The sequence below is a fragment of the Pseudophryne corroboree genome, chromosome 5, assembly GCF_028390025.1.
Source record: "Pseudophryne corroboree isolate aPseCor3 chromosome 5, aPseCor3.hap2, whole genome shotgun sequence".
Classification (NCBI taxonomy): Eukaryota; Metazoa; Chordata; class Amphibia; order Anura; family Myobatrachidae; genus Pseudophryne; species Pseudophryne corroboree.
This window is the reverse complement of record NC_086448.1, coordinates 789,221,456-789,248,058: the sequence shown is the minus strand read 5'-3', so window position 1 is coordinate 789,248,058 and position 26,603 is coordinate 789,221,456. Positions and strand designations below refer to the sequence as shown.

The 26,603-nt window shown below is 49.2% G+C and overlaps 1 protein-coding gene across 3 annotated transcripts in view; it reads right to left on the bottom strand.

Moving 5' to 3' along the window:
* CRPPA (CDP-L-ribitol pyrophosphorylase A) overlaps window positions 1–26,603 on the bottom strand; it is a 535,384-nt gene that overhangs the window by 235,619 nt on the left and 273,162 nt on the right. For all 3 annotated transcript variants that reach the window (XM_063924417.1, XM_063924416.1, XM_063924419.1), the window contains 3 exons: window positions 26,182–26,274; window positions 23,917–24,006; window positions 2,107–2,235 (listed from right to left, as the gene is read on the bottom strand). In XM_063924417.1, the coding sequence (XP_063780487.1) occupies window positions 2,107–2,235; window positions 23,917–24,006; window positions 26,182–26,274 (312 nt within the window). The remainder of the gene's footprint in view (window positions 1–2,106; window positions 2,236–23,916; window positions 24,007–26,181; window positions 26,275–26,603) is intronic.

Sequence of the window (26,603 nt, the reverse complement as noted above, 5' to 3'; positions counted from 1 at the left end):
GTTAGATTTGGGTGGGTTATTTTATTTCTGTGCAGGGTAAATACTGGCTGCTTTATTTTTTCACTGCAAATTAGATTGCAGATTGAACACACCCCACCCAAATCTAACTCTCTCTGCACATGTTATATCTGCCTCCCCTGCAGTGCACATGGTTTTGCCCAACTGCTAACAAAATACCTGCTGCGATCAGCTTGGAATTACCCCCAATATCCAGGACATCACTGGAGTATTTACACAAGTCCATGACTGTCTCTGTCACTCTATTAGGGGGGAGATCAGCCTGTAACCAAGTAGACGCAGTATAAATGTCAGTGTGACTGTAGACTTTTGCTGGGTGCACACTGGACTGAGGTGTCGGCTGGCCGAGCAGCCGCTTCAGGTAAGTATACACACTCAATATCTCGTTCCTGATATCCAGCTGGGCGGCCATTTGAATTTGCCCATCCAGCTGTGACGTGAGTCCCTGCAGCAAGTGCACAAGCAATTGGCGCACCGCCCGTACACACAGCAAGATGCACCATAGTATTTGCAGCCATCGGTGGCGCTGCAGAGCCCATGCGATATGCCTGTGAACAAAGGAATTTACAGACATATCGGGTGTATACACCTGCCCAGCCGCTTGCAATATATCCTCCGCTCGCTCAAGCATCTGACATATATTCCGCCCAGTGTGTACCCAGCGTACCACCTGCAGAAACGCTCTGTGCGCACTGACAGGCTCAGTCACAGGATCGGGGCCAGTAAATCCAAAGCCTCTGAACAGACTGCATGCTGAGGGTGACAGGGGGTTAATATGACGCGTCATCATTCCCAATGGCGACACTGACACAATGTCAGCATTGAGGTTGTCGACGGCAGCATGTCAAGCATGAGGATGCCGGTTGACATTCACAATGTAGATACTGGACCCTATTTAGTACGGATTGCAAATTCTGCTAAAAAGCAGAATTTGCAATCCGTTCTTTCGCATGTTGAGAGCCGCCCATCGCAGGGCAAGGCCGCACACCAACTGCGATCGCGCACTAATTGCGATCGCACGGCAACTAGTGCGCGGTCACAGAAACTAGGACGACGGCAGGAGTCCCACCGACATTTTATCGATGGGAGCGACTGCGTGTGATGTCGCGCAGCCGCCCCGAAAAACAGCCGAACTGCCCTCCCCCCCCCCCCTTTTCCCCGTGCTGCCCCCGCAACGGTCCACGAACGCCTCATCCAGTCAATCAAACAGAGGCGTTCGCAGTTGATGCGGCCTGAACGCATTAACTGCGTGCGCACGTGAAGGACGGGGCCTGCGCGTGCGCGCTGCAGACCCGTCTCAGTAATTGCGATCGCATCGCGCTTGCAATGCGACCTGAATAAAGGCCCATTGTCATGTCGGCATAATGGATTACAACATTCTATCAATGCTAACGTTCAGACCCTGTCGACAATTTGATGACATTATAAAATATACCGGCTACAAAATTGAGAATTTGAATCCAATGTGAGTCCAGACTGAGGGGGGACATGTACTAAGCAGTGATAAAGGTGGAGAAGTGAGCCAGTGGAGAAGTTGCCCATGGCAACCAATCAGCTGCTCTGTATACTTTTATAGTATGCAAATTATAAAGGTTACGTCAATGCTGATTGGTTGCCATGGGCAACTTCTCCACTGGCTCACTTCTCCACCTTTATCACTGCTTAGTACATATCCCCCCTGAGAGAGCTGACTTCTGTCCGCTCCTCCTGATGTGAGTTATAGCGATGTAATACACTTACACCTACAGTATATTTGACTTGTTAGTGCTTGAAAACAAACCCCTCTGACTGAGTGACTCTGAGAAATGAGGAAAAGTCACCGTAGTCACATTACAGACCCGACCATGTAACACTGCTAGTTTCTCATATTAAAAATATGAGCACAGATTGTATTTTAGCTGTAGGTAATTTAATCCGGAGTGTTATCTTACTATTGGTTCCTGTAATTGATCCTTTACGCATTGTTCAGATGACCCCTTATCCTGTGCAGTATGACTGGATGAATGAAATACTGACTGCTATTCACTGTACAGGAAGGAGAAATACAGTGAGAACGCTTGGTGATCTGTTACTCAGACAGGTACATACCTTACAGAAGTTTATCAATAGACCATACAGTAAAATATTGTGTTTTCTTGCTTCCCTCGCTAATTCACGGATTCCAGTTACCCTTGGCGTTCCGCTGCTGCTGCATTGCTCGGCAACATCTAGGTGAACCTTAAAATCAAGACAGAAACCACATATTACTAGGATAATACACATATTGGCCATAGAAGACGCTCGGTGCTACGGAAATGTATCCGCTATTTCCACAACTTCCTTCCCATAATCTAAAATCAGTGTTTTCCAACCTTGTTATCCTGTAACGCCTGCACACTGCACTGTACGTACATTTCTGCCAATACCCCTAATGCAGGGCCGAGCAAATCCCAGGAGCCAGTGCGTCAGAGGAATCATTTCTACGGATGTCTATGCATGCACATCTGCCCTGAATGCTGCTCACTCCGCTCCTGAGTTCTGTCAGCTCCGCTGAAGGAAGCACCGTCTAATCTTTGCATCTGGCTGCACAACTAGGTGTATTCCTGAATCTGTGCACCTGATAGGATTCCACCCCTGGACTCACCCAGATGTGAATTCTGCACACTCACAGAATCCTTCATTTCTGTGCTTCTAGCTTAAAATTATTATCATTTATTAGGCCCCACAAAGGTCTTATTAGGCCCCACGACTGGCTCTGTTTTGCAAGTGCATGCGTTCACAGGTGCATCACTGCGACATGTTCAGCTTTTCTTAAGGAAATTATTATTATTATTATTATTATTATAAAATTTTATTTATAAGCCACCACATGTGTTTCGCAGCACCGTACAAAGGGGGTAATTCCAAGTTGATCGCAGCAGGAATTTTTTTAGCAGTTGGGCAAAACCATGTGCACTGCAGGGGAGGCAGATATAACATGTGCAGAGAGAGATAGATTTGGGTGTGGTGTTCAATCTGCAATCTAAAGTGCAGTGTAAAAATAAAGCAGCCAGTATTTACCCTGCACAGAAACAAAATAACCCACCCAAATCTAGCTCTCTCTGCACATGTTACATCTGCCCCCCTCCTGCAGTGCACATGGTTTTGCCCAACTGCTAAAAAATTTCCTGCTGCGATCAACTTGGAATTACCCCCAAAGGACAGTACAGGGAGACAAAACATAGTATTACAGTAAATAAATAACAGAAATAGAGTACAGGTAACAGAGAGCACCACACATTCTCAAGACATAATACAGCTAAGATGTAAGTATTGAGGAAGTGATCATCATACTACTAGAGGCTGGTGGCCATAGAGCCTTTACTAGCAGGGTAAAGATGGTCTTTGAGTAGGGGAGAGCTGCGAGTGAAATGTGTCGAGACGAGGGCTTAGATAACAAGAAGAAAGAGGGCCCTGCTCTGAAGAGCTGACAATCTAGTGGGGAGGGGCGACAGACAGATGACAAGAGGTGCAGGCAAGCAGGAGTTAGCCTGATGGCAGTATGCAAGCAAAGCTGAGATGTTAACTATTTCTTGTGTTTCGGGTACTTACCTTAGTTGATGAACTATACGCTACTGTTTTATGGTGTACCTACTGTACCTGCCTTGTATGACAATCATCGCCACTGTTATCCTGTTTTATACCTGTACTGCCTGCCCTGACCTCGGCCTGTGTCCACCTTTCTTCTTTCCCCTGAAACGTCTATAACAGCACCCTCCCTCCCAGAAATTCCTAAATGTCTAACTTTTCCTCAGCAGAAGAACTGACAATTACAATAGCTGACAAAGATCCCTGATACCCCCCCCCCCCAAGGCACACCCACACCAGATACACACAGTCACACCCGCTAGACACACACTTGCTACACACACACATGCTATCTGCGTAGCTGGAGTCAGTGTCTCGCGGGATTGCAATGCAGCATCCCGCAAGACAACGGACTGCTGTACATGGAACACCCCCTCAGGGGCCGATGTTACTGAACAGCTGAACCGCCAGGAGTAGGGAGAACACTCCGCGCCTGGGTGTGGGGACCCCAAATGCGTGAGGGCCCTGGGATGACCGCCCCTGTCGCCCCTCCCTTAATCCGGCCCTGAGGGGAGAAATTGCACTGACATTTTATTTCTGGGTACAGCTGTTGCTAGTGATTGTACCACAGAGGCAGCGTCTTTTAATGCCACCTCTTAATACAGCGGTTCATATTATTGGGAAAGTGACGGAACACGTAAGCACCAGAGGATGAAAGCAGAGGCTACCATAGCAAACCATCTGTGGACTGTCCTGAATTACCGCAGAACTGCCAAATCGGGGGGAATGCAGGGACCCCGGTAATATTCTCTATTACTGAATTAATAATTGAACATCACACAAAAACATTTCCAGTTTTTTGGGGTCATTTGTTATTTTTTTACACCCATCAATAATGATAACATATAACTAGAGCAGATGATGCAAGATTTAGCAGGTAATTCACATTATGAGAAGTCACATTAGAAAATATGAAACTGCACTAAACATTACAGTGAAAGCAACCATTGCAACGTACAATCTTCTGTGTATATTCCTATTCACGGAGACATTGGGAGTTATGCTTCAATGCAGGGCCGTTTCTTGGGGCAGGCGAGCAGTGCAACCGCATTAGGCGCCCGCCGCGGCACTAACTGTGGCTCCCTGCTTCCCCCTCCTATTTCTCCCCGAGTAACCCGCTCGGGGGGCGGAAATTCATGGAATGACGCGTTTGCGTCGTTACATCACGACGCAACCCCGTCACTCCGCGAAACTCCCCCCTCCCGAGCGGAGTACAGAGGGGGATCCAAGTTAGGAAGAGGGAAAGGCCGACACGAGGAGCGACTGGTGAGGCGGGCCGAAGAGCGGTAATCGCCTCTGTAAGTATTCTCTCTCTCTCTCTTTCTCTCAATGTGTAAAATGGGGACACCTGCCGTAATGTGTGAAATGGGGACTCTTGCCTGCCGTAGTATGGGGATTTAATGTATCAAGGGCATTGCGGTGTGTGGCATAATATGGTGCAGGGGGCATTACTGTGTGGGGCTTAATATGGTAGAATTTTTTTTTCCTGTGGTGGTCGTGATCTGTTGGAGCAGGGTCAAAAACTGGATTGTGAGGTAGTCTTTTCAGACGAGGCCATGTCCATTTAAATGAGGCCACACCCATTTAGATTAGGCCACGCCCCCTTGTCGGGTGCACGCGCTTTTTTTTATCTAGGTGTGTGTGTGTGTGGGGACATTTTTTTATGTCATGGGGGGTGCATTTTTAAATCTCGCACTGGGAGCCAAATTGGCTAGAAACAGCCCTGCTTCAATGTTATATGTTTGGGTGATTTGTGAAAGAGCAGAGAATATTGGAGACAAGGCATTAGAGAAGCTATTGCATCGTGTTTATTGTAATTCCAGGCATCAGGTCTGCACTTGTATATTTAATGTATTCAGTCTCAAGGATGGGGTATTATATTTCACACAGCGTAATGACATTTCTTCATGTTTATTGCTAAGCTTACAATAGGGAATTGTTAGTTGCTCGTCAGATAACCCCACTTATCCCTGAGTTATCATGACGGGATATTCTGTCATGTACATGAGAAGTTATCACCGTTGCAGACTTTGCCTGACAGCAGCAAAAAAAATAATTTTAAAAGCCCATGATACTGTTTTTTTGGCAAGGTTTAATAAGACACAAGGTTGAACCATAAATGCTGCAGAAGCCCCATGTGCTGCCATCCTCTAACTGACTTGGGCCCTGCGTCCTGCCTGAGCAAACTCTCGCTCTGCTTGGGCCCTGCATCCTGCCTGAGCAAACTCTCGCTCTGCTTGGGCCCTGCATCCTGCCTGAGCAAACTCTCGCTCTGCTTGGGCACTGCGTCCTTCCTGAGCAAACTCTCGCTCTGCTTGGGCCATGCGTCCTGCCTGAGCAAACTCTCGCTCTGCTTGGGCCCTGCATCCTGCCTGAGCAAACTCTCGCTCTGCTTGGGCACTGCGTCCTGCCTGAGCAAACTCTCACACTGCTTGGGCCCTGCGTCCTGCCTGAGCAAACTCTCGCTCTGCTTGGGCCCTGCGTCCTGCCTGAGCAAACTCTCGCTCTGCTTGGTCCCTGCATCCTGCCTGAGCAAACTCTCGCTCTGCTTGGGCACTGCGTCCTGCCTGAGCAAACTCTCGCTCTGCTTGGGCCCTGCATCCTGCCTGAGCAAACTCTCGCTCTGCTTGGGCCCTGCATCCTGCCTGAGCAAACTCTCGCTCTGCTTGGGCCATGCGTCCTGCCTGAGCAAACTCTCGCTCTGCTTGGGCCCTGCATCCTGCCTGAGCAAACTCTCGCTCTGCTTGGGCCCTGCATCCTGCCTCAGCAAACTCTCGCTCTGCTTGGGCCCTGCATCCTGCCTGAGCAAACTCTCGCTCTGCTTGGTCCCTGCATCCTGCCTGAGTAAACTCTCGCTCTGCTTGGGTCCTGCGTCGTGCCTCAGCAAACTCTCGCTCTGCTTGAACCCCGCATTATGCCCAGCAAACTCTCGCTCTGCTTGGGCCATGCGTCCTGCCTGAGTAAACTCTCGGTCTGCTTGGGCCCTGCGTCCTGCCTGGGCAAACTCTTGTTCTGCTTGGTCCCTGCATCCTGTCTCAGCAAACTCTCGCTCTGCCTGGACCCTGTGTTCTGCCTCAGCAAACTCTAACTCTGCTTGGGCCCTGCATCCTGCCTGAGCAAACTCTCACTCTGTTGGACCCTGCGTCCTGCCTAAGCAAACTCTCGTTTTGCTTGGGCTTTGCGTCCTGCCTGAGCAAACTCTACTTGGGCACCCGTCCTGCCTGAGTAAACTCTCGCTCTGCTTGGGCACTGCATCCTGCCTGAGCAAACTTTTGCTCTGCTTGGGCGCTACATCCTGCCTGAGCAAACTCTCACACTGCTTGGGCCCTGTGTCCTGCCTGGGCAAACTCTCGCTCTGCTTGGGCCCTGCGTCCTGCCTGAGCAAACTCTCGCTCTGCTTGAACCACGTATTCTGCCTGAGCAAACTCTCACTCTGCTTCGACCCTGCGTTCTGCCTCAGCAAACTCTTGCTCTGCTTGGTCCCTGCGTCCTGCCTGAGCACACTCTCATTCTGCTTGAACCCTGCGCCCTGCTTGAGGAAACTCTCGCTCTGCTTGGGCCATGCGTCCTGCCTGAGCAAACTCTCGCTCTGCTTGGGCCCTGCGTCCTGCCTGAGCAAACTCTCGCTCTGCTTGAACCACGCATTCTGCCTGAGCAAACTCTCACTCTGCTTCGACCCTGCGTTCTGCCTCAGCAAACTCTTGCTCTGCTTGGTCCCTGCGTCCTGCCTGAGCACACTCTCACTCTGCTTGAACCCTGCGCCCTGCTTGAGGAAACTCTCGCTCTGCTTGGGCCATGCGTCCTGCCTGAGCAAACTCTCGCTCTGCTTGGACCCTGTGTCCTGCCTGAGCAAACCCTCACTCTGCTTGGGCCCTGCATCCTGCTTGAGCAAACTCTCACACTGCTTGGGCTTTGCGTCCTGCCTGAGCAAACTCTACTTGGGCCCTGCGTCCTGCCTGAGTAAACTCTCGGTCTGCTTGGGAGCTGTGTCCTGCCTGAGCAAACGCTTGCTCTGCTTGGGCCCTGCATCCTGCCTAAGCAAACACTCACTCTGCTTGGGCCCTGCATCCTGCCTGAGCAAACTCTCACACTGCTTGGGCCCTATGTCCTGCCTGGGCAAACTTTCGCTCTGCTTGGGCCCTGCGTCCTGCCTGGGCAAACTCTCATTCTGCTTGGTCCCTGCATCCTGCCTGAGCAAACTCTCTCACTCTGGTGGACCCTGCGTCCTGCCTGAGCAAACTCTCGCTCTGCTTGGGCTTTGCATCCTGCCTGAGCAAACTCTACTTGGGCCCTGCGTCCTGCCTGAGTAAACTCTCGCTCTGCTTGGGCGCTGCGTCCTACCTGAGCAAACTCTACTTGGGCCCTGCGTCCTGCCTGAGTAAACTCTCACTCTGCTTGGGCGCTGAGTCCTGCCTCAGCAAACTCTTGCTCTGCTTGGTCCCTGCGTCCTGCCTGAGCAAACTCTCGCTCTGCTTGGACCCTGTGTCCTGCCTGAGCAAACTCTCGCTCTGCTTGGGCCATGCATCCTGCTTGAGCAAACTCTCACACTGCTTGGGCTTTGCGTCCTGCCTGAGCAAACTCTACTTGGGCCCTGCATCCTGCCTGAGTAAACTCTCGGTCTGCTTGGGAGCTGCGTCCTGCCTCAACAAACTCTTGCTCTGCTTGGTCCCTGCATCCTGCCTGAGCAAACACTCACTCTGCTTGGGCCCTGTGTCCTGCCTGAGCAAACTCTCGCTCTGCTTGGGCCCTGCGTCCTGCCTGGGCAAACTCTCATTCTGCTTGGTCCCTGCATCCTGCCTGAGCAAACTCTCACTCTGGTGGACCCTGCGTCCTGCCTGAGCAAACTTTCTCTGACGTCCTAGTGGATGCTGGGAACTCCGAAAGGACCATGGGGAATAGCGGCTCCGCAGGAGACTTGGCACAAAAGTAAAAGCTTTAGGACTACCTGGTGTGCACTGGCTCCTCCCCCCATAACCCTCCTCCAAGCCTCAGTTAGATTTTTGTGCCCGAACGAGTAGGGTGCACACTAGGTGGCTCTCCTGAGCTGCTTAGTGAAAAAGTTTAAGTATAGGTTTTTTATTTTCAGTGAATCCTGCTGGCAACAGGTTCACTGCACCGAGGGACTAAGGGGAGAAGAAGCGAACTCACCTGCGTGCAGAGTGGATTGGGCTTCTTAGGCTACTGGACATTAGCTCCAGAGGGACGATCACAGGCCCAGCCATGGATGGGTCCCAGAGCCGCGCCGCCGGCCCCCTTACAGAGCCAGAAGACAGAAGAGGTCCGGGAAATCGGCGGCAGAAGACGTCCTGTCTTCAATAAGGCATTGCTCTCAGCACACTTCACACTCCGGTCACTGAGGGTGCAGGGCGCTGGGGGGGGGCGCCCTGAGACGCAATAAAAACACCTTAGATGGCAAAAAATACATCACATATAGCTCCTGGGCTATATGGATGCATTTAACCCCTGCCAGTTTTTCCTTAAAAAAGCGGGAGAAAGGCCGCCGAGAAGGGGGCGGAGCCTATCTCCTCAGCACACTGGCGCCATTTTCCCTCACAGCTCCGTTGGAGGGAAGCTCCCTGACTCTCCCCTGCAGTCCTGCACTACAGAAACAGGGTAAAACAAGAGAGGGGGGGCACTAATTTGGCAGATAAATCAATACAGCAGCTATATAAGGGAAAAACACTTATATAAGATTATCCCTGTATATATATAGCGCTCTGGTGTGTGCTGGCAAACTCTCCCTCTGTCTCCCCAAAGGGCTAGTGGGGTCCTGTCCTCTATCAGAGCATTCCCTGTGTGTGTGCTGTGTGTCGGTACGTTGTGTCGACATGTATGAGGAGGAAAATGGTATGGAGGCGGAGCAATTGCCTGTAATAGTGATGTCACCCCCTAGGGAGTCGACACCTGACTGGATGGTCTTATGGAAGGAATTACGTGATAGCGTCAGCACTTTACAAAAGACTGTTGACGACATGAGACAGCCGGCAAATCAGTTATTACCTGTACAGGCGTCTCAAACACTGTCAGGGGCTCTAAAGCGCCCGTTACCTCAGATGGTCGACACAGACCCAGACACGGACACTGACTCCAGTGTCGACGGTGAGGAAACAAACGTATTTTCCAGTAGGGCCACATGTTACATGATCACGGCAATGAAGGAGGTTTTGAACATTTCTGATACTACAAGTACCACAAAAAAGGGTATTATGTGGGGTGTGAAAAAACTACCCGTAGTTTTTCCTGAATCAGATGAATTAAATGAGGTGTGTGATGAAGCGTGGGTTTCCCCCGATAAAAAACTGCTAATTTCTAAAAAATTATTGGCATTATACCCTTTCCCGCCAGAGGTTAGGGCGCGTTGGGAAACACCCCCTAGGGTAGATAAGGCGCTCACACGCTTATCAAAACAAGTGGCGTTACCGTCTCCTGATACGGCCGCCCTCAAGGAACCAGCTGATAGGAAGCTGGAAAATATCCTAAAAAGTATATACACACATACTGGTATTATACTGCGACCAGCAATCGCCTCAGCCTGGATGTGCAGTGCTGGGGTGGCTTGGTCGGATTCCCTGACTGAAAATATTGATACCCTGGACAGGGACAGTATATTATTGACTATAGAGCATTTAAAGGATGCATTTCTATATATGCGAGATGCACAGAGGGATATTTGCACTCTGGCATCAAGAGTAAGTGCGCTGTCCATTTCTGCCAGAAGAGGGTTATGGACGCGACAGTGGTCAGGTGATGCGGATTCCAAACGGCATATTGAAGTATTGCCGTATAAAGGGGATGAGTTATTTGGGGTCGGTCTATCGGACCTGGTGGCCACGGCAACGGCTGGGAAATCCACCTTTTTACCCCAGGTCACCTCTCAGCAGAAAAAGACACCGTCTTTTCAGGCTCAGTCCTTTCGTCCCCATAAGGGCAAGCGGGCAAAAGGCCACTCATATCTGCCCCGGGGCAGAGGAAGGGGAAAAAGACTGCAGCAGGCAGCCTCTTCCCAGGAACAGAAGCCCTCCCCCGCTTCTGCCAAGTCCTCAGCATGACGCTGGGGCCTTACAAGCGGACTCAGGCACGGTGGGGGCCCGTCTCAAGAATTTCAGCGCGCAGTGGGCTCACTCGCAAGTGGACCCCTGGATCCTGCAGGTAGTATCTCAGGGGTACAAATTGGAATCCGAGACGTCTCCCCCTCGCCGGTTCCTGAAGTCTGCTTTACCAACGTCTCCCTCCGACAAGGAGGCGGTATTGGAAGCCATTCACAAGCTGTATTCCCAGCAGGTGATAATCAAGGTACCCCTCCTACAACAGGGAAAGGGGTATTATTCCACGCTGTTTGTGGTACCGAAGCCGGACGGCTCGGTGAGACCTATTTTAAATCTGAAATCCTTGAACACTTACATACAAAGGTTCAAATTCAAGATGGAGTCACTCAGAGCAGTGATAGCGAACCTGGAAGAAGGGGACTATATGGTGTCTCTGGACATCAAGGATGCTTACCTCCATGTCCCTATTTGCCCTTCTCACCAAGGGTACCTCAGGTTTGTGGTACAGAACTGTCACTATCAGTTTCAGACGCTGCCGTTTGGATTGTCCACGGCACCCTGGGTCTTTACCAAGGTAATGGCCGAAATGATGATTCTTCTTCGAAGAAAAGGCGTCTTAATTATCCCTTACTTGGACGATCTCCTGATGAGGGCAAGGTCCAGGGAACAGTTAGAGGTCGGAGTAGCACTATCTCAAGTAGTACTACGACAGCACGGGTGGATTCTAAATATTCCAAAATCGCAGCTGATTCCGACGACACGTCTGCTGTTCCTAGGGATGATTCTGGACACAGTCCAGAAAAAGGTGTTTCTCCCGGAGGAGAAAGCCAGGGAGTTATCCGAGCTAGTCAGGAACCTCCTAAAACCAGGCCAAGTGTCAGTGCATCAATGCACAAGGGTCCTGGGAAAAATGGTGGCTTCTTACGAAGCGATTCCATTCGGCAGATTCCACGCAAGAACTTTTCAGTGGGATCTGCTGGACAAATGGTCCGGATCGCATCTTCAGATGCATCAGCGGATAACCCTGTCTCCAAGGACAAGGGGGTCTCTCCTGTGGTGGTTGCAGAGTGCTCATCTTCTAGAGGGCCGCAGATTCGGCATTCAGGACTGGGTCCTGGTGACCACGGATGCCAGCCTGAGAGGCTGGGGAGCAGTCACACAGGGAAGAAATTTCCAGGGCTTGTGGTCAAGCATGGAAACGTCATTTCACATAAATATCCTGGAACTAAGGGCCATTTACAATGCCCTAAGTCAAGCAAGGCCTCTGCTTCAGGGTCAGCCGGTGTTGATCCAGTCGGACAACATCACGGCAGTCGCCCACGTAAACAGACAGGGCGGCACAAGAAGCAGGAGGGCAATGACGGAAGTTGCAAGGATTCTTCGCTGGGCGGAAAATCATGTGATAGCACTGTCAGCAGTGTTCATTCCGGGAGTGGACAACTGGGAAGCAGACTTCCTCAGCAGACACGACCTCCACCCGGGGGAGTGGGGACTTCACCCAGAAGTCTTCCACATGATTGTGAACCGTTGGGAAAAACCAAAGGTGGACATGATGGCGTCCCGCCTCAACAAAAAACTAGACAGATATTGCGCCAGGTCAAGGGACCCTCAGGCAATAGCTGTGGACGCTCTGGTAACACCGTGGGTGTACCAGTCAGTGTATGTGTTCCCTCCTCTGCCTCTCATACCCAAGGTACTGAGAATCATAAGAAGGAGAGGAGTAAGGACTATACTCGTGGCTCCGGATTGGCCAAGAAGGACTTGGTACCCGGAACTTCAAGAGATGCTCACGGAGGACCCGTGGCCTCTACCTCTAAGAAAGGACCTGCTCCAGCAGGGACCCTGTCTGTTCCAAGACTTACCGCGGCTGCGTTTGACGGCATGGCGGTTGAACGCCGGATCCTGAAGGAAAAAGGCATTCCGGATGAAGTCATCCCTACCCTGATCAAAGCCAGGAAGGATGTAACTGTGCAACATTATCACCGTATTTGGCGTAAATATGTTGCGTGGTGTGAGGCCAGGAAGGCCCCTACAGAGGAATTTCAACTGGGTCGTTTCCTGCATTTCCTGCAAACAGGACTGTCTATGGGCCTAAAATTAGGATCCATTAAGGTTCAAATTTCGGCCCTGTCGATTTTCTTCCAGAAAGAACTAGCTTCAGTTCCTGAAGTTCAGACGTTTGTCAAGGGGGTACTGCATATACAGCCTCCTTTTGTGCCTCCAGTGGCACCTTGGGATCTCAATGTAGTTTTGGGGTTCCTAAAATCACATTGGTTTGAACCACTCACCACTGTGGACTTAAAATATCTCACATGGAAAGTGGTAATGCTGTTAGCCCTGGCTTCAGCCAGGCGTGTCTCAGAATTGGCGGCTTTATCCTATAAAAGCCCTTACCTAATTTTTCATACGGACAGGGCAGAATTGAGGACTCGTCCTCAATTTCTCCCTAAGGTGGTTTCAGCGTTTCACTTAAACCAGCCTATTGTGGTACCTGCGGCTACTAGGGACTTGGAGGATTCCAAGTTGCTGGACGTAGTCAGGGCCCTGAAAATATATGTTTCCAGGACGGCTGGAGTCAGAAAATCTGACTCGCTGTTTATCCTGTATGCACCCAACAAGCTGGGTGCTCCTGCTTCAAAGCAGACTATTGCTCGTTGGATTTGTAGTACAATTCAGCTTGCACATTCTGTGGCAGGCCTGCCACAGCCAAAATCTGTAAAAGCCCATTCCACAAGGAAAGTGGGCTCATCTTGGGCGGCTGCCCGAGGGGTCTCGGCTTTACAACTTTGCCGAGCAGCTACTTGGTCAGGGGCAAACACGTTTGCTAAATTCTACAAATTTGATACCCTGGCTGAGGAGGACCTGGAGTTCTCTCATTCGGTGCTGCAGAGTCATCCGCACTCTCCCGCCCGTTTGGGAGCTTTGGTATAATCCCCATGGTCCTTTCGGAGTTCCCAGCATCCACTAGGACGTCAGAGAAAATAAGAATTTACTTACCGATAATTCTATTTCTCATAGTCCGTAGTGGATGCTGGGCGCCCATCCCAAGTGCGGATTGTCTGCAATACTTGTACATAGTTATTGTTACAAAAATCGGGTTATTATTGTTGTGAGCCATCTTTTCAGAGGCTCCTCTGTTATCATGCTGTTAACTGGGTTCAGATCACAAGTTGTACGGTGTGATTGGTGTGGCTGGTATGAGTCTTACCCGGGATTCAAAATCCTTCCTTATTGTGTACGCTCGTCCGGGCACAGTATCCTAACTGAGGCTTGGAGGAGGGTCATGGGGGGAGGAGCCAGTGCACACCAGGTAGTCCTAAAGCTTTTACTTTTGTGCCCAGTCTCCTGCGGAGCCGCTATTCCCCATGGTCCTTTCGGAGTTCCCAGCATCCACTACAGACTATGAGAAATAGAATTATCGGTAAGTAAATTCTTATTTTCGCTCTGCTTGGGCTTTGCGTCCTGCCTGAGCAAACTCTACTTGGGCCCTGCGTCCTGCTTGAGTAAACTCTCACTCTGCTTGGGCGCTGAGTCCTGCCTCAGCAAACTCTTGCTCTGCTTGGTCCCTGCGTCCTGCCTGAGCAAACTCTATTTGGGCCCTGCGTCCTGCCTGAGTAAACTCTTGCTCTGCTTGGGCGCTGCGTCCGGCCTCAGCAAACTCTTGCTCTGCTTGGTCCCTGCGTCCTGCCTGACCAAACTCTCGCTCTGCTTGGGCCCTGGGTCCTGCTTGCAATTGTTGTAGAAGCTGTAGTATTGCACAAGAATCCACATTAGCCCTTTACGGCAGTAAAGCAGAATCCATGTATGAGCTACATTATAAGAGCTCCCAGAAATGAACAGTCCTGTAAGGTTTGCAACATCCAAGGCCAAAGTGTTCTCTGAGCTGGGACTGTTACCCCGTCCCCTTACCACAATCTCTTTGCTAGCGCTTCCTTTTTTTGTCTTTTGCATGCAACTGCATTCTTTTGGAAGTTATTTTTTGTTGTCGTCGTCGTCCCACCACCACCACCAGCCCAAAAAAAAAGGAATAGGAAAGAAAATGGAAGAAAGAAAGTAATTGCCTTGTACGTTGCGTCTATTACTGTAAGCACAGTGCCTTGGCTATGACAAGAGAGGATACGCTCAAATCATAGCATATCGTGCTAGAATGTAAACTGGTCAATAGAATGCTCTGCGGCCGATCCAATTAGCCGCATGGTTCCGTCGGGAATCTCACGGCTGATGTGATTATGCAGCTAAAGTGCTGAAAGCAATTCAATTAGCATAAAACGGGGTTTCATCGCTCATTCGTATTTGCTACCTGACCAGTGCCGCAGAAATATTCCAAGGTAACTGTAAAAATTTTTCTTTCTGAATCCCACCTCTGCCTCATTTTTTCCCTCCAAAGTGATACCGCGTCCCCTTTTCAACTTTCCTTGTGCGCGCCGCGAGCTCCTGCCACCGCTTCCCAACCCCTGTTACCCCTCTGGCTACAGACTAGAAGGACACAGTGACTAATCCTACGGAGGATGAAGGGCAATTATACCAGATTTTGAGAACAATAACAAACTCTCTCCTGACATGTTCATGACTTACGAGAGATAGTAAATATTGCTCTTTTCAGGTACAAATTACAGGTCAGCTAGCAGCGCAATTACTAAGATCCACAACCAAATTATTTATCAAATTCTTCGAAGACTTACCAGCTGCCAATCAGGGGAACTCCCATATACGTGGGAATAAAATGATCCCTGAGGGGTCCAATTAAAGGGAACGCCCCAGACACATGCAGAATTAATATTTCTGTCTAGATAGGTGTACAGAGACAAGCTGCCACAGGCAGCGTCATCTACCTACAAGTGTAGGGGTGGGTAATGAGTGACAGCGGCAGCCCCCCTCGTCTATGGTATCACCAAACATTACTATCCTGCGGGGGATGCTAAGTGCAAAGCATGCAACCCCATGTTTTCTCCGTTTCATGGCAATTAACGAAGCATTGAAAGCTATATAATTAATGCTCCCAGTAACGCACGAGTGATATTACCCACATAGGGAAACCAAGCTGTAACGTGGTCAATTGCTTGTACATTGTTGTACTGGTAAACTCAAAATGAAAATATCCCACTGACATAGTTTTATATAGTAATTCCACCACAAATTATTTTATTTATTAAGTTATTTATTGATTTTCAATATTAATTTTTATTGCTTATACAAAAGCATGGGGGTACAGATATTGTGCCTAATTCAGACCTGATCGCTAGCAGGCGATTTTTGCACTGCTGCGATCAGATAGTCGCCGCCTACACGGGAAGTGTATTTTAGCTGCGCAAGTGTGTGAACGCAGGTGTAGCAGAGCTGTACAAAGTGATTTTGTGCAGTCTCTGCGCAGCTCAGGACTTACTCAGCCGCTGCGATCACATCAGCCTGTTCAGGACAGGAATTGACGTCAAGAACCCGCCCTGCAAACGCGTGGGAACGCCTGTGTTTTTCAAAACATTCCCAGAAAACGGTCAGTTGCCACCCATAAACGCCCTCTTCCTGTCAATCTCCTTGCGAACGCCCGTGCGAATGGATCTTTCGCACAAACCCATCGCTAAGTGGCGATCCGCTTTGTACCCGTGCGACGCGCCTGCGCATTGCGGTGCATACGCATGCGCAGTTTAGACCTGATTGGCCGCTGTACGAAAACGCAGCCTAGCGATCAGGTGAGAATTAGGCCTATTAACTGCTATTTATAAAGCACGCACAGAGAATATTTGGTCACATCAGTCCCTACCACACTGGAGCTTACAATCTATATTATCACATGGATAGAAACACAATAGGGTAAATGTTTTTGCCAGAAGCCAAATACTCCACCTGTACGTTTTTGGATTGTGGGAGAAAATAGGAGCGCCGGGAGGAAATCCATGCAAACACCAGAGGAAACCCACGTAAACTTCACGCAGAAAGAGCCTTGGTCAGGAATTGAACCCAAGACCCCATTGATGTAAAGCAGCAATGCTGACCACTATGCCAACTGTGCTGCCCAACTTATAATTGCCCTGCTACAAAACCTCCTTTCTCCCTGACTGAAAGGCTTTGATGTTTATACAGTAGCATGGAATATATATAGAAAGACTGGAGATATACAGGTCATATGTGTAGTGTCTTGAGGTACAGTATATAGGTTATATGTATAGAGCAGGCATTCCCAACCACGGCCCTCAAGGCACACCAACAGTGCAGGTTTTAGGGGGTCATTCCGAGTTGATCGCTAGCTGCATTCGTTCGCTCTGCAGCGATAAGGCAACAAAATGGCACTTCTGCACATGCTGCGCAATGCGCACGCGCGTCGTACTATTGCAATGAATGATGTAGTTTCACACAGGGTCTAGCAAAGCTTTTCAGTCGCACTGCTGGCCGCAGAGTGATTGACATGAAGTGGGCGTTTCTGGGTGTCAAGTGACCGTTTTCAGGGAGTGTTAGAAAAAACGCAGGCGTGCCAGGAAAAACGCAGGCGTGGCTGGGCGAACGCAGGGCGTGTTTGTGATGTCAAAACAGGAACTGAACAGTCTGAAGTGATCGCACGCGCTGAGTAAGTATTGAGCTACTCTAAAACTGCACAAATAAAGTTTGCCGCCGCTCTGCGATCCTTTCGTTAGCACTTCTGCTAAGCTAAAATACACTCCCAGTGGGAGGCGGCATAGCGTTTGCACGACTGCAAAAAACTGCTAGCGAGTGATCAACTCGGAATGACCACCTCAGTGATATCCAGTCTGCAGCACAGATGGTTAAATCAAAATAACTAAGCTACTAATTAAGTCACCTGTGCTGAAGCCTGGATATTACTAAAACCTGCACTGTTATAGGCCCTACACACTGGCCGATTTTTGGAAAGATATGAACGATCTCGTTCATAAATGAACGAGAACTCGTTCATATCTTTCAGTGTGGAGGCTCCAGCGATGAACGATGCGCGTCCCCGCGCTCGTTCATCGCTGGTCTCCCGTCGGCTGTGCATGCAGGCCAATATGGACGATCTCGTCCATATTTGCCTGCACTTCAATGCAGCCGCGTGACGGGGGGAGTGAAGAAACTTCACTCCCCCGTCACTGCCCCCCCCCCCGTCGCCGGGTCGCTCGTCGGCCGTATCCGCCATCGGGCAGCTCGGCGGCGGATCGGCTAGTGTATAGGGCCCCTAAGTGTGCCTTGAGGACCGTGGTCGGGAATGCCTGCTATAGAGGTTCGAGATATAAAGAATCCCATATATACTGTGGAGGCTTGAGCTGTAATGATCACATATTGATGACAACCAGGGCTGGAAATGCTCCAAGACTCCGCTCCTGGTGAAAATTGTGAACGGAAACTATTATAAATCCTCCAGAATAACTCCCCACTTTTTCCAACAATTGGCTGTAGGACAGATTGGGAAACTTGTGTCCAGGAACTAAACTAAAGTACCCCCTAACGTCAGAGGTCCCTGAAGTGGGATGGGAGCATGGCAGTGGGCTCTGGTAATTTCCCGCATGCTGTGGAATACAGGCGTTTCTCTGGAGATATCCCGCCGATAATCTTTGATTAATAAGCCCCACTGTAACCGGTTGTGTCTGGTACAATGGCCCTCATTCCAAGTTGATCGCTCGCTAGCTACTTTTAGCAGCCGTGCAAACACATAGTCCCCTCCCACGCGGGAGTGTATTTCCACTTTGCAAGAGTGCGAATGCCTGTGCAGCGGAGCGATAAAAAAACATTTTGTGCACAACAAGACCAGCCCTGTAGTTACTTATTCTGTGCGATGATTGCTGCAACAAGTGACACGGTAATGACGTCAGATACCCGCCCAGCAAACGCCCGGCCACGCCTGCATTTTTTCAAACACTCCCAGAAAACGGTCAGTTGACACCCATAAATGCCCTAGTCCTGTCAATCTCCTTGCGATCGGCTTTGCAAATGGAATCGTCGCTAGAAGCAATGCAAAACAACGATGCTCTTTGTACCCGTATGCCGCGCATGCGCTTTGCGGCGCATACACATGCGTAGTTTTGCCATTTTATTAAATGAACGCTACGCAGCGAACAATGGCAGCTAGCGATCAACTCGGATTGAGGGCCAATGGAGGTCATTTAGAACTGATCACCTTAGTGCATTTTCACACAGCAAGAGATCAGGTCCAAACTGCGCAAGCGTATGTACCGCAATGCGCACGCGTGTCAGACAACAACAACAAAGGGCATTGCCGGTCAGCGAAGGGATGGTGGGGAAAAATCCAATCGCAAGGTGATTGACAGGAGGAAGCCATTTGTGGGTGGCAACTGACCGTTTACTGGGAGTGTCTGGTAAAAACGCAGACATGCCCAAGCGTTTTTAGGGAGGGTGTCTGACGTCAGCTCCGGCCCCGATCGGCGGGAATAATCGCACTGGAGGAATAAGTCCTGGGCTGCGCACACACTGCACACACAGAATTTAAGCAGCTCAGCGTACACACAGGATCACACACGTGCACAGCGAATTTACACTCCCCCTGTAGGCAGCGACTATCTGATCGCAGGACAGCAAAATTAGCAGCCCAGCCATCAGATCTGAATCACTCCCGATGATCAAAAGCTTTAAGCTACAAGGCGTGTTTAGTGTTCCATAAACGGGATCTTTATCTACAGTCATACACACCCCGCGCTCCAGATTCTTGTATCTGATGTCCACACAACGTGAGAAACAGTACACAGAGGTTTCCCCAGATAGCCCCATGTCTGCATCTGATGTACAGGTGATACAGTTATCTCTGCATCTCCCCACACACCAGCTCCTAACTCATCATGTGGGTATGCAAGATCTGTCAGGTCAATCTCCGCTTCCTCACACATATCCGTGTAAATGCTATTCATAGAGCTAAAAATAAATGCCAAAATCCCTCACCGCCTCCAGGCATAGATCCTGCAGGACGGAGCCCCGGTGACAGGATTGTACTTCTGCTAGAGTACAATGTGATATATCTTGATAAATCAGTCACAAGTCAATGGCCCCATATAGGATTTCTCAGCAAGTTATGTAGCCGTAGGGCGTAGGCAGTTAGAATGAAGCCAGTCCAACAGCAGGTAACTAGTAGGATGGGAGAAGTATAGTATCATGATCTCTCAGGCTATCGCATTACACAACAGCAAGGTACACTGATAGGATGAGGCATCACCACTAGGGGCACTGTCACCTCTCTAAGATCTTCTAAACCTGATGCTGACCGGCTGAATGAAGACAAATGGAATGTATGAACTTTGCTTCAGGTAGAGGTGATTTTGATACCACAATCATCCTGGTGATTCCACTATATAAGTCTCAATCTGTGGCTTCCTGCTGCCTCCATTCCCCTCCTCACATCATGTCACTGCCCCTGTCACATGCAGCCTTGTCCTCACTAACACATCACTCATCTCCTGATATACTCTGTGCTGCTGGGGACCCTGCTCCTTCCACTATATAACTCTCAGTCTGTGGCCTCCTGCTGCCTCCATTCCCCTCCTCACATCATATCACTGCCCCTGTCACATGCAGCTTTGTCGTCACTGACAAATCACTCCTCTCCTGATATACTCTGTGCTGCTGGGAAACTTGCTCCTCCCACTATATAACTCTCCGTCTGTGGCTTCCGGCTGCCTTCATTCCCCTCCTCACATCCTGTCACTGCCCCTGTCACATGCAGCCCTGTCCTTACTGACACATCACTCCTCTCCTGATATACTATGTGCTGCTGGGTGACCCTGCTCCTCCCACTATATAACTCTCCGTCTGTGGCTTCCTGCTGCCTCCATTCTCCTCTTCACACCATGGGGGTAATTCCAAGTTGATCGCAGCAGGATTTTTGTTAGCAATTGGGCAAAACCATGGCCCTCATTCCGAGTTGATCGCTCGGTAATTTTCTTCGCATCGCAGTGAAATTCCGCTTAGTACGCATGCGCAATATTCGCACTGCGACTGCGCCAAGTAATTTTACAATGAAGATAGTATTTTTACTCACGGCTTTTTCTTCGCTCTGGCGAACGTAGTGTGATTGACAGGAAATGGGTGTTACTGGGCGGAAACACAGCGTTTTCGGGGCGTGTGGATAAAAACGCTACCGTTTCCGGAAAAAACGCAGGAGTGGCCGGAGAAACGGGGGAGTGTCTGGGCAAACGCTGGGTGTGTTTATGACGTCAAACCAGGAACGACAAGCACTGAACTGAACGCAGATGCCGAGTAAGTCTGAAGCTACTCTGAAACTGCTAAGTAGTTTGTAATCGCAATATTGCGAATACATCGGTCGCAATTTTAAGAAGCTAAGATACACTCCCAGTAGGCGTAGGCTTAGCGTGAGCAACTCTGCTAAATTCGCCTTGCGAGCGATCAACTCGGAATGAGGGCCCATATGCACTGCAGGGGAGGCAGATATAACATGTGCAGAGAGCGTTAGATTTGGGTGTGGTGTGTTCAATCTGCAATCTGATTTGCAGTGTAAAAATAAAGCAGCCAGTATTTACCCTGCACAGAAACAAAATAACTCACCCAAATCTAACTCTCTCTGTACATGTTATATCTGCCTCCCCTGCAGTGCACATGGTTTTGCCCAATTGCTATCAAAAATCCTGCTGCCATCAACTTGGAATTACCCCCAGGTCACTGCCCCTGTCACATACTGCCCTGTCCTCACTGACACATCACTCATCTCCTGATATACTCTGTGCTGCTGGGAAACCTGCTCCTCCCACTATATAACTCTCAGGCTTTCCCGACAGCATGTTTCTCCCCCTGTCACATGCAGCCTTGTCCTCACTAATACATCACTCATCTCCTGATATACTCTGCACTCCTGTGAGTTCCTGGTCCTTCTACAATATAACCAGTGGCGCCAGACTGCCTCCCTAGCCCAGCACATGCTGCTGAGTGCAGAAGTCTCCTCTGCCTGTAGGGGGGGAGGAGGGTTAGCAATTGCACTGATCATGTGAATAAGCAAGTGCACAGCTATGGGGACTGGCCCAGAAAAATTCAGCTAAACTCACTGAGGATCAGTCACATCCAGGTAGAAGACATACAGGGGGGGTATTCAACTGTTTGAAAAATCAGTTTGAAGTCTGTTTATTCCTATTTAATAGACAGGAATAAACTGACAGCCAACCGACTTTTCAAACAACTGAATTCCACCCACAGTCATAAACATTTACATTTTTATATCAGTATAATCCCAGTAATTTACTACTGTACATCATACATACTGTATATCACTAAAAATGGAACAGCCTGCTTTGTTACAGCAGGGGGTACAATACTGGGCTGCTATTATAGGCAAGTAAATGCTCTATAGTTGCAGGTAACGAAAAAAATGGGAGGGGGGATTCCAATCTGTGTACCCAGTCTCTAGTTCATAGGGCATGTGTCTGGGTACTTATGCTCCCAGGGGGTCGAAGTACCCACCAGATCTCAATGGCTTTCTTACTAGCAAAATACTTTGTAAGTAGACTGCGGTAGCGGATGCAGTCTGAAGCCCTATGTGGAGTGCGCTAACAGCATCTCAGGGCTGTGACCGCCTATGCCTGACTGACAGGCCGAGGCGGTCACGGGGCGGGAGGGGGCGTGCCGGACCGTTGCAGGGGAGTGGCTGTACAGACAGGGAGATACTCAGCGGGTGCAAAAGCATCTCTTGCAGGGGAGCTGTGGGGCCTGACATGCGGGGGGGGGGGGGGGGGGGGGAACTAGCCCTGTGCTGGGCGTCCCCCCGCATTTCTGAGTAACTGATCGTAGATCTGCTAAATTTAGCACATGTACGATCAGATCTGAATTACCCCCATAAGCTATAGGAACGTTACATAGACTAGTAACATTACTGTGGGCATATATAGGCATCCGGAATGTATATAGTTAAAGACTATGGATTATAATGCTGCATTTTATTGTGTTTGGTGCACATGGCGAGAATTTGTACCAACCACATCCAAGTTCCCATATTTCTGAAACAGTCTAAGAAACAATAAAATGCAGAGGCCGGAGGGCTAAGGAGGAGGCAGACAAAGATATATTAAGCAGTATATGCATATACAGATGTGTGCGTATGCACCAGACTCAATACGTCTTGCGGCGTGAGACACCCGGCGTGAATGAGACACAGCAATCAGGACTTTTTCTTTAAATGTGCATATTATCTGTAGTGCAAGGAGCAGTGAAACGCCGCTGACATGTGTGCCAGAGATGCCAGGCTGCCACGTCAACCACGCAGAAACACGTACAAAGTCACAGATAAAGAACATGGCGTGAGAAAACCGGCCGCTGCATCGTAGCACTCCGTACATAGATTCTAATTAATCAGTGCAGTCTCGTTAAGAGGTTTGTCACATCCGATTATTTCATTTGCGCGACTTAGATACAAATTTGAGCAAGCCAATCACATGGGACATTGCGCACATGGCGAGAAGTGCTGTTTGGTGCGACGCCCGCAAGACTGTATGATGACACATCTGTATATGAAATGGTGGCAACGTGATGGCACCATGAATAGCTTTGCTCCCATACACACCAAAGCTCTATCTGTGTGGGGTTTGTGTGTTCTCCCGATGTTTGCATGAGCTTCATCCAGGTACTGTGGTTTCATCCAACTATCAAGAAAATGGTTTCTGATAAAAATTAACCCTGGTATGTGTGGGTCTAATTCAGAGTTGCACTCATCTCTTAATAGCATGTAAGTCCGTCTTCACTCCCATGACTCACTCAACCTACCCATAAACACACCATGGCTGTCCAGTTCCACTCATTCAGCCACAAGTGGCGGTCCGGCTGACTTCCATGTGATTAAGAATATCTTGCAGCCATGTGTACATATGCCTCGGATGTTTGGGCAATGCAGAAAGTTACAGATGCGGACTACGGGAGTGTATGCGGTAGGATATATGGATTGGAAGCTCCACTTGGACAGAAACTGATGTGAATAACTAAATATTCTCTGTAAAGTGCTATGTGATGTGTGTGCACTACTGTGTATACTGTATAAATAGATGATAATAAATAAATTGATCAGTTTCAATTTTAGGGTGTAAGTGGTCCTTTAAATTCTTCAGCAACCAATCAGCTTTGAGGTAGAATTTATCATGTACATTCGATGAAAATTATAGGTGGGAGCTGATTGGTTGCCATCAGCAACTTCTCCACTGGTCCAATTCGCCACTCTTTTCACTTCTTGATACATAATCCCCAAAGTCTAATGAAAGGCCACTGCATAAACTACTGCGTTTCTGATATAAGTTAAATATTTCCATGTATCAGCACTTACCGACACAACCACAGATGGGTAGGTACCAACATTAGCAGTCTGAAGTAAGTCGATTAATTTACGGGATTCTTCCACGTCAGAATCCTTTACCTTAAATGAAATTAAAGTAGTTTTTTTTTAAAACAACAACTGATTATTTATAACAAGAACGTCACAGTCTGATGATGGGTAAGATGTACTAACATGAACAGAGCTCATTTCTAGTCTATGCTGAAAGACAGCTACAGATCTACGGAGGAAGTAGGTGGGCTCAGACACTTCTCACTGATGGAATCAAAAATCTTCTCAAGATCCAGGTGTATGTGGAAGGATGTCATACCCTGTCAGATCTGCAGGACAGCATTCTGGCTATTCTACCTGACATGTTATGTTCTGAATAGAAAATGCTTTGTATGGAACTGTTGTTGACCGCCATAGAGGACACATAGAACAACTGTGGTGGTCTTCAAGGGATTTGTATCGCAACCTTGTGACAAGATTTGTAACTAATAATATTTTTCAATAAATAGCTAACACATTCTTTGAAAGTCCTCAAACCTTGTGAAGACTCTGACGCGGGACCTGGCGAGTGCACAGCTGAAAAGGGTGTGTGGCCTCTGGTGGGGGTGGGGCCTCGCTGCACGACCCCCGTTTTTATAATTTTGGGGGCGTGCCCAGCGCTCCCTGAGCAGCTGGCCGGCCCCTGGCTCACCTCTCTGCACTGTTAGATGGCGTGCGCATGTGCACGGCATCTATTCAGTGATCACCGGCTGCTATGCAGAGCAGTGTTCACAAGCTCGTCCTACTTTCTCCCCCCCACTTCCCATATTCGACTGAGCTGCAAATAGCAGCAGCTCCCACCTTTAGTGGGCGGGGGGGCTGACGCTGCCCGTGTAGGAGAGAGGTGAGAGCCACCATTCCTGTCCAGCCGTGTCCCGGCGCCTGCGCAATGGATCTGGCAGGTGCTGGGACCTGCGCATGTGCACAACCGGTGGCTCGTGCACATGCACATACTCCCGGCTTCTATGGGCTGCATCAGCTGCAGCCGATAGAAGCCATGTAGGGCTGACAATGAGGCAGGGAGTGGCTAACAATAGGAAGCCAGCTCTCTGCTTATCGCAACCTGGTCTGGCAGTCCCAGAGGAAGGATACACCTCCCAATGGGACTGCCTATCCTGCAGGTGACTGGCAGGTAGGACTTCCAATAGGAAGTCACTGCCCGTCACAGTGAAGTCAGTGCAGTCACTGCATCTGGCTTCACTGACGCTGGTGGATTTTACCTGGGGGGAAGGGGAGTAGTCCTGCAGCCCATAGGCAAAATCCACCACTGTCTGTGACCAACCACTTTTTTGTTTGCAGCCGATGGGATTTGCAAAGCTGCTATTGGGTGCCTTTATGCAAATCCCTGTGGCTTTGTATATCTTCGCAAAGTAGCTACGTACAAAAATGCAGCATTTAATATATTGGGGGTCATTCCGAGTTGTTCGCTCGTTAATTTTTTCTCGCAACGGAGCGATTAGTCGCTAATGCGCATGCGCAATGTCCGCAGTGCGACTGCGCCAAGTAAATTTGCTATGCAGTTAGGTATTTTACTCACGGCATTACAAGCTTTTTTCTTCGTTCTGGTGTTCGTAATGTGATTGACAGGAAGTGGGTGTTTCTGGGCGGAAACTAGCCGTTTTATGGGTGTGTGCGAAAAAACGCTACCGTTTCTGGGAAAAACGCGGGAGTGGCTGGGGAAACGGAGGAGTATCTGGGCGAACGCTGGGTGTGTTTGTGACGTCAAACCAGGAACGACAAGCACTGAACTGATCGCAGATGCCGAGTAAGTCTCGAGCTACTCAGAAACTGCACAGAGATGTCTTTTCGCTATATTGCGAATCTTTCGTTCGCAATTTTAAGAAGCTAAGATTCACTCCCAGTAGGCGGCGGCTTAGCGTGTGTAAAGCTGCTAAAAGCAGCTTGCGAGCGAACAACTCGGAATGACCCCCATTAGCATACATCTCGGAATCAGGCCACAGTACCTTGCATTATAATATATGTGTAATAATGTGAACAGCAGAAAGCAATGGAGGAGGAAAATAAAGTAAGAATATTTCGTGCAAATGAAAAGGACCAGAAGACAGTTGTAACATGATACAGACAACAAGTAACACCAGAAATATTTTAATGACGTACAGTAGCTCTATAATGAGTACTGTATGCCTACAAGGAGGCGACTATAATTCTTACAGCACAATGGACACATTGTTACTAGGAGAAGTTGCATTGCTTCTATTAACTCACATTTATACAGACATAGTTGTAGCATTGTCCCTGAAATATGCTCTGCACGTCGTGGAGGGTTCTGCACATGGACGAGGAAAGCGCCTTAACGTGCTGCAAAACAGAAGCAGAAATAATGTTACTGCTATCTACATTAGCAAAACGATTGGAACACTTCAAAAGCAACGCTGACCCGCTGGAAGAACGAGTGCCCAATACTGGGGGCATCATTGTAAACGCAAAGCTGACTAGCTGACCTGGGCAGGATCAGTTTAGAAGTGAAGACACAGGGGCAACAATACACCACAATACATAGCAATCAGATACAGGGGAAAATTCTATCACCAGTGAGGTCTGGCCGGCACACCGTCCTGCTCGCACATTGTAGGGGTGGGCACAAAAAATGAGCATAGTTTACTGCTGTTACCTGCTCTCATAGGTGC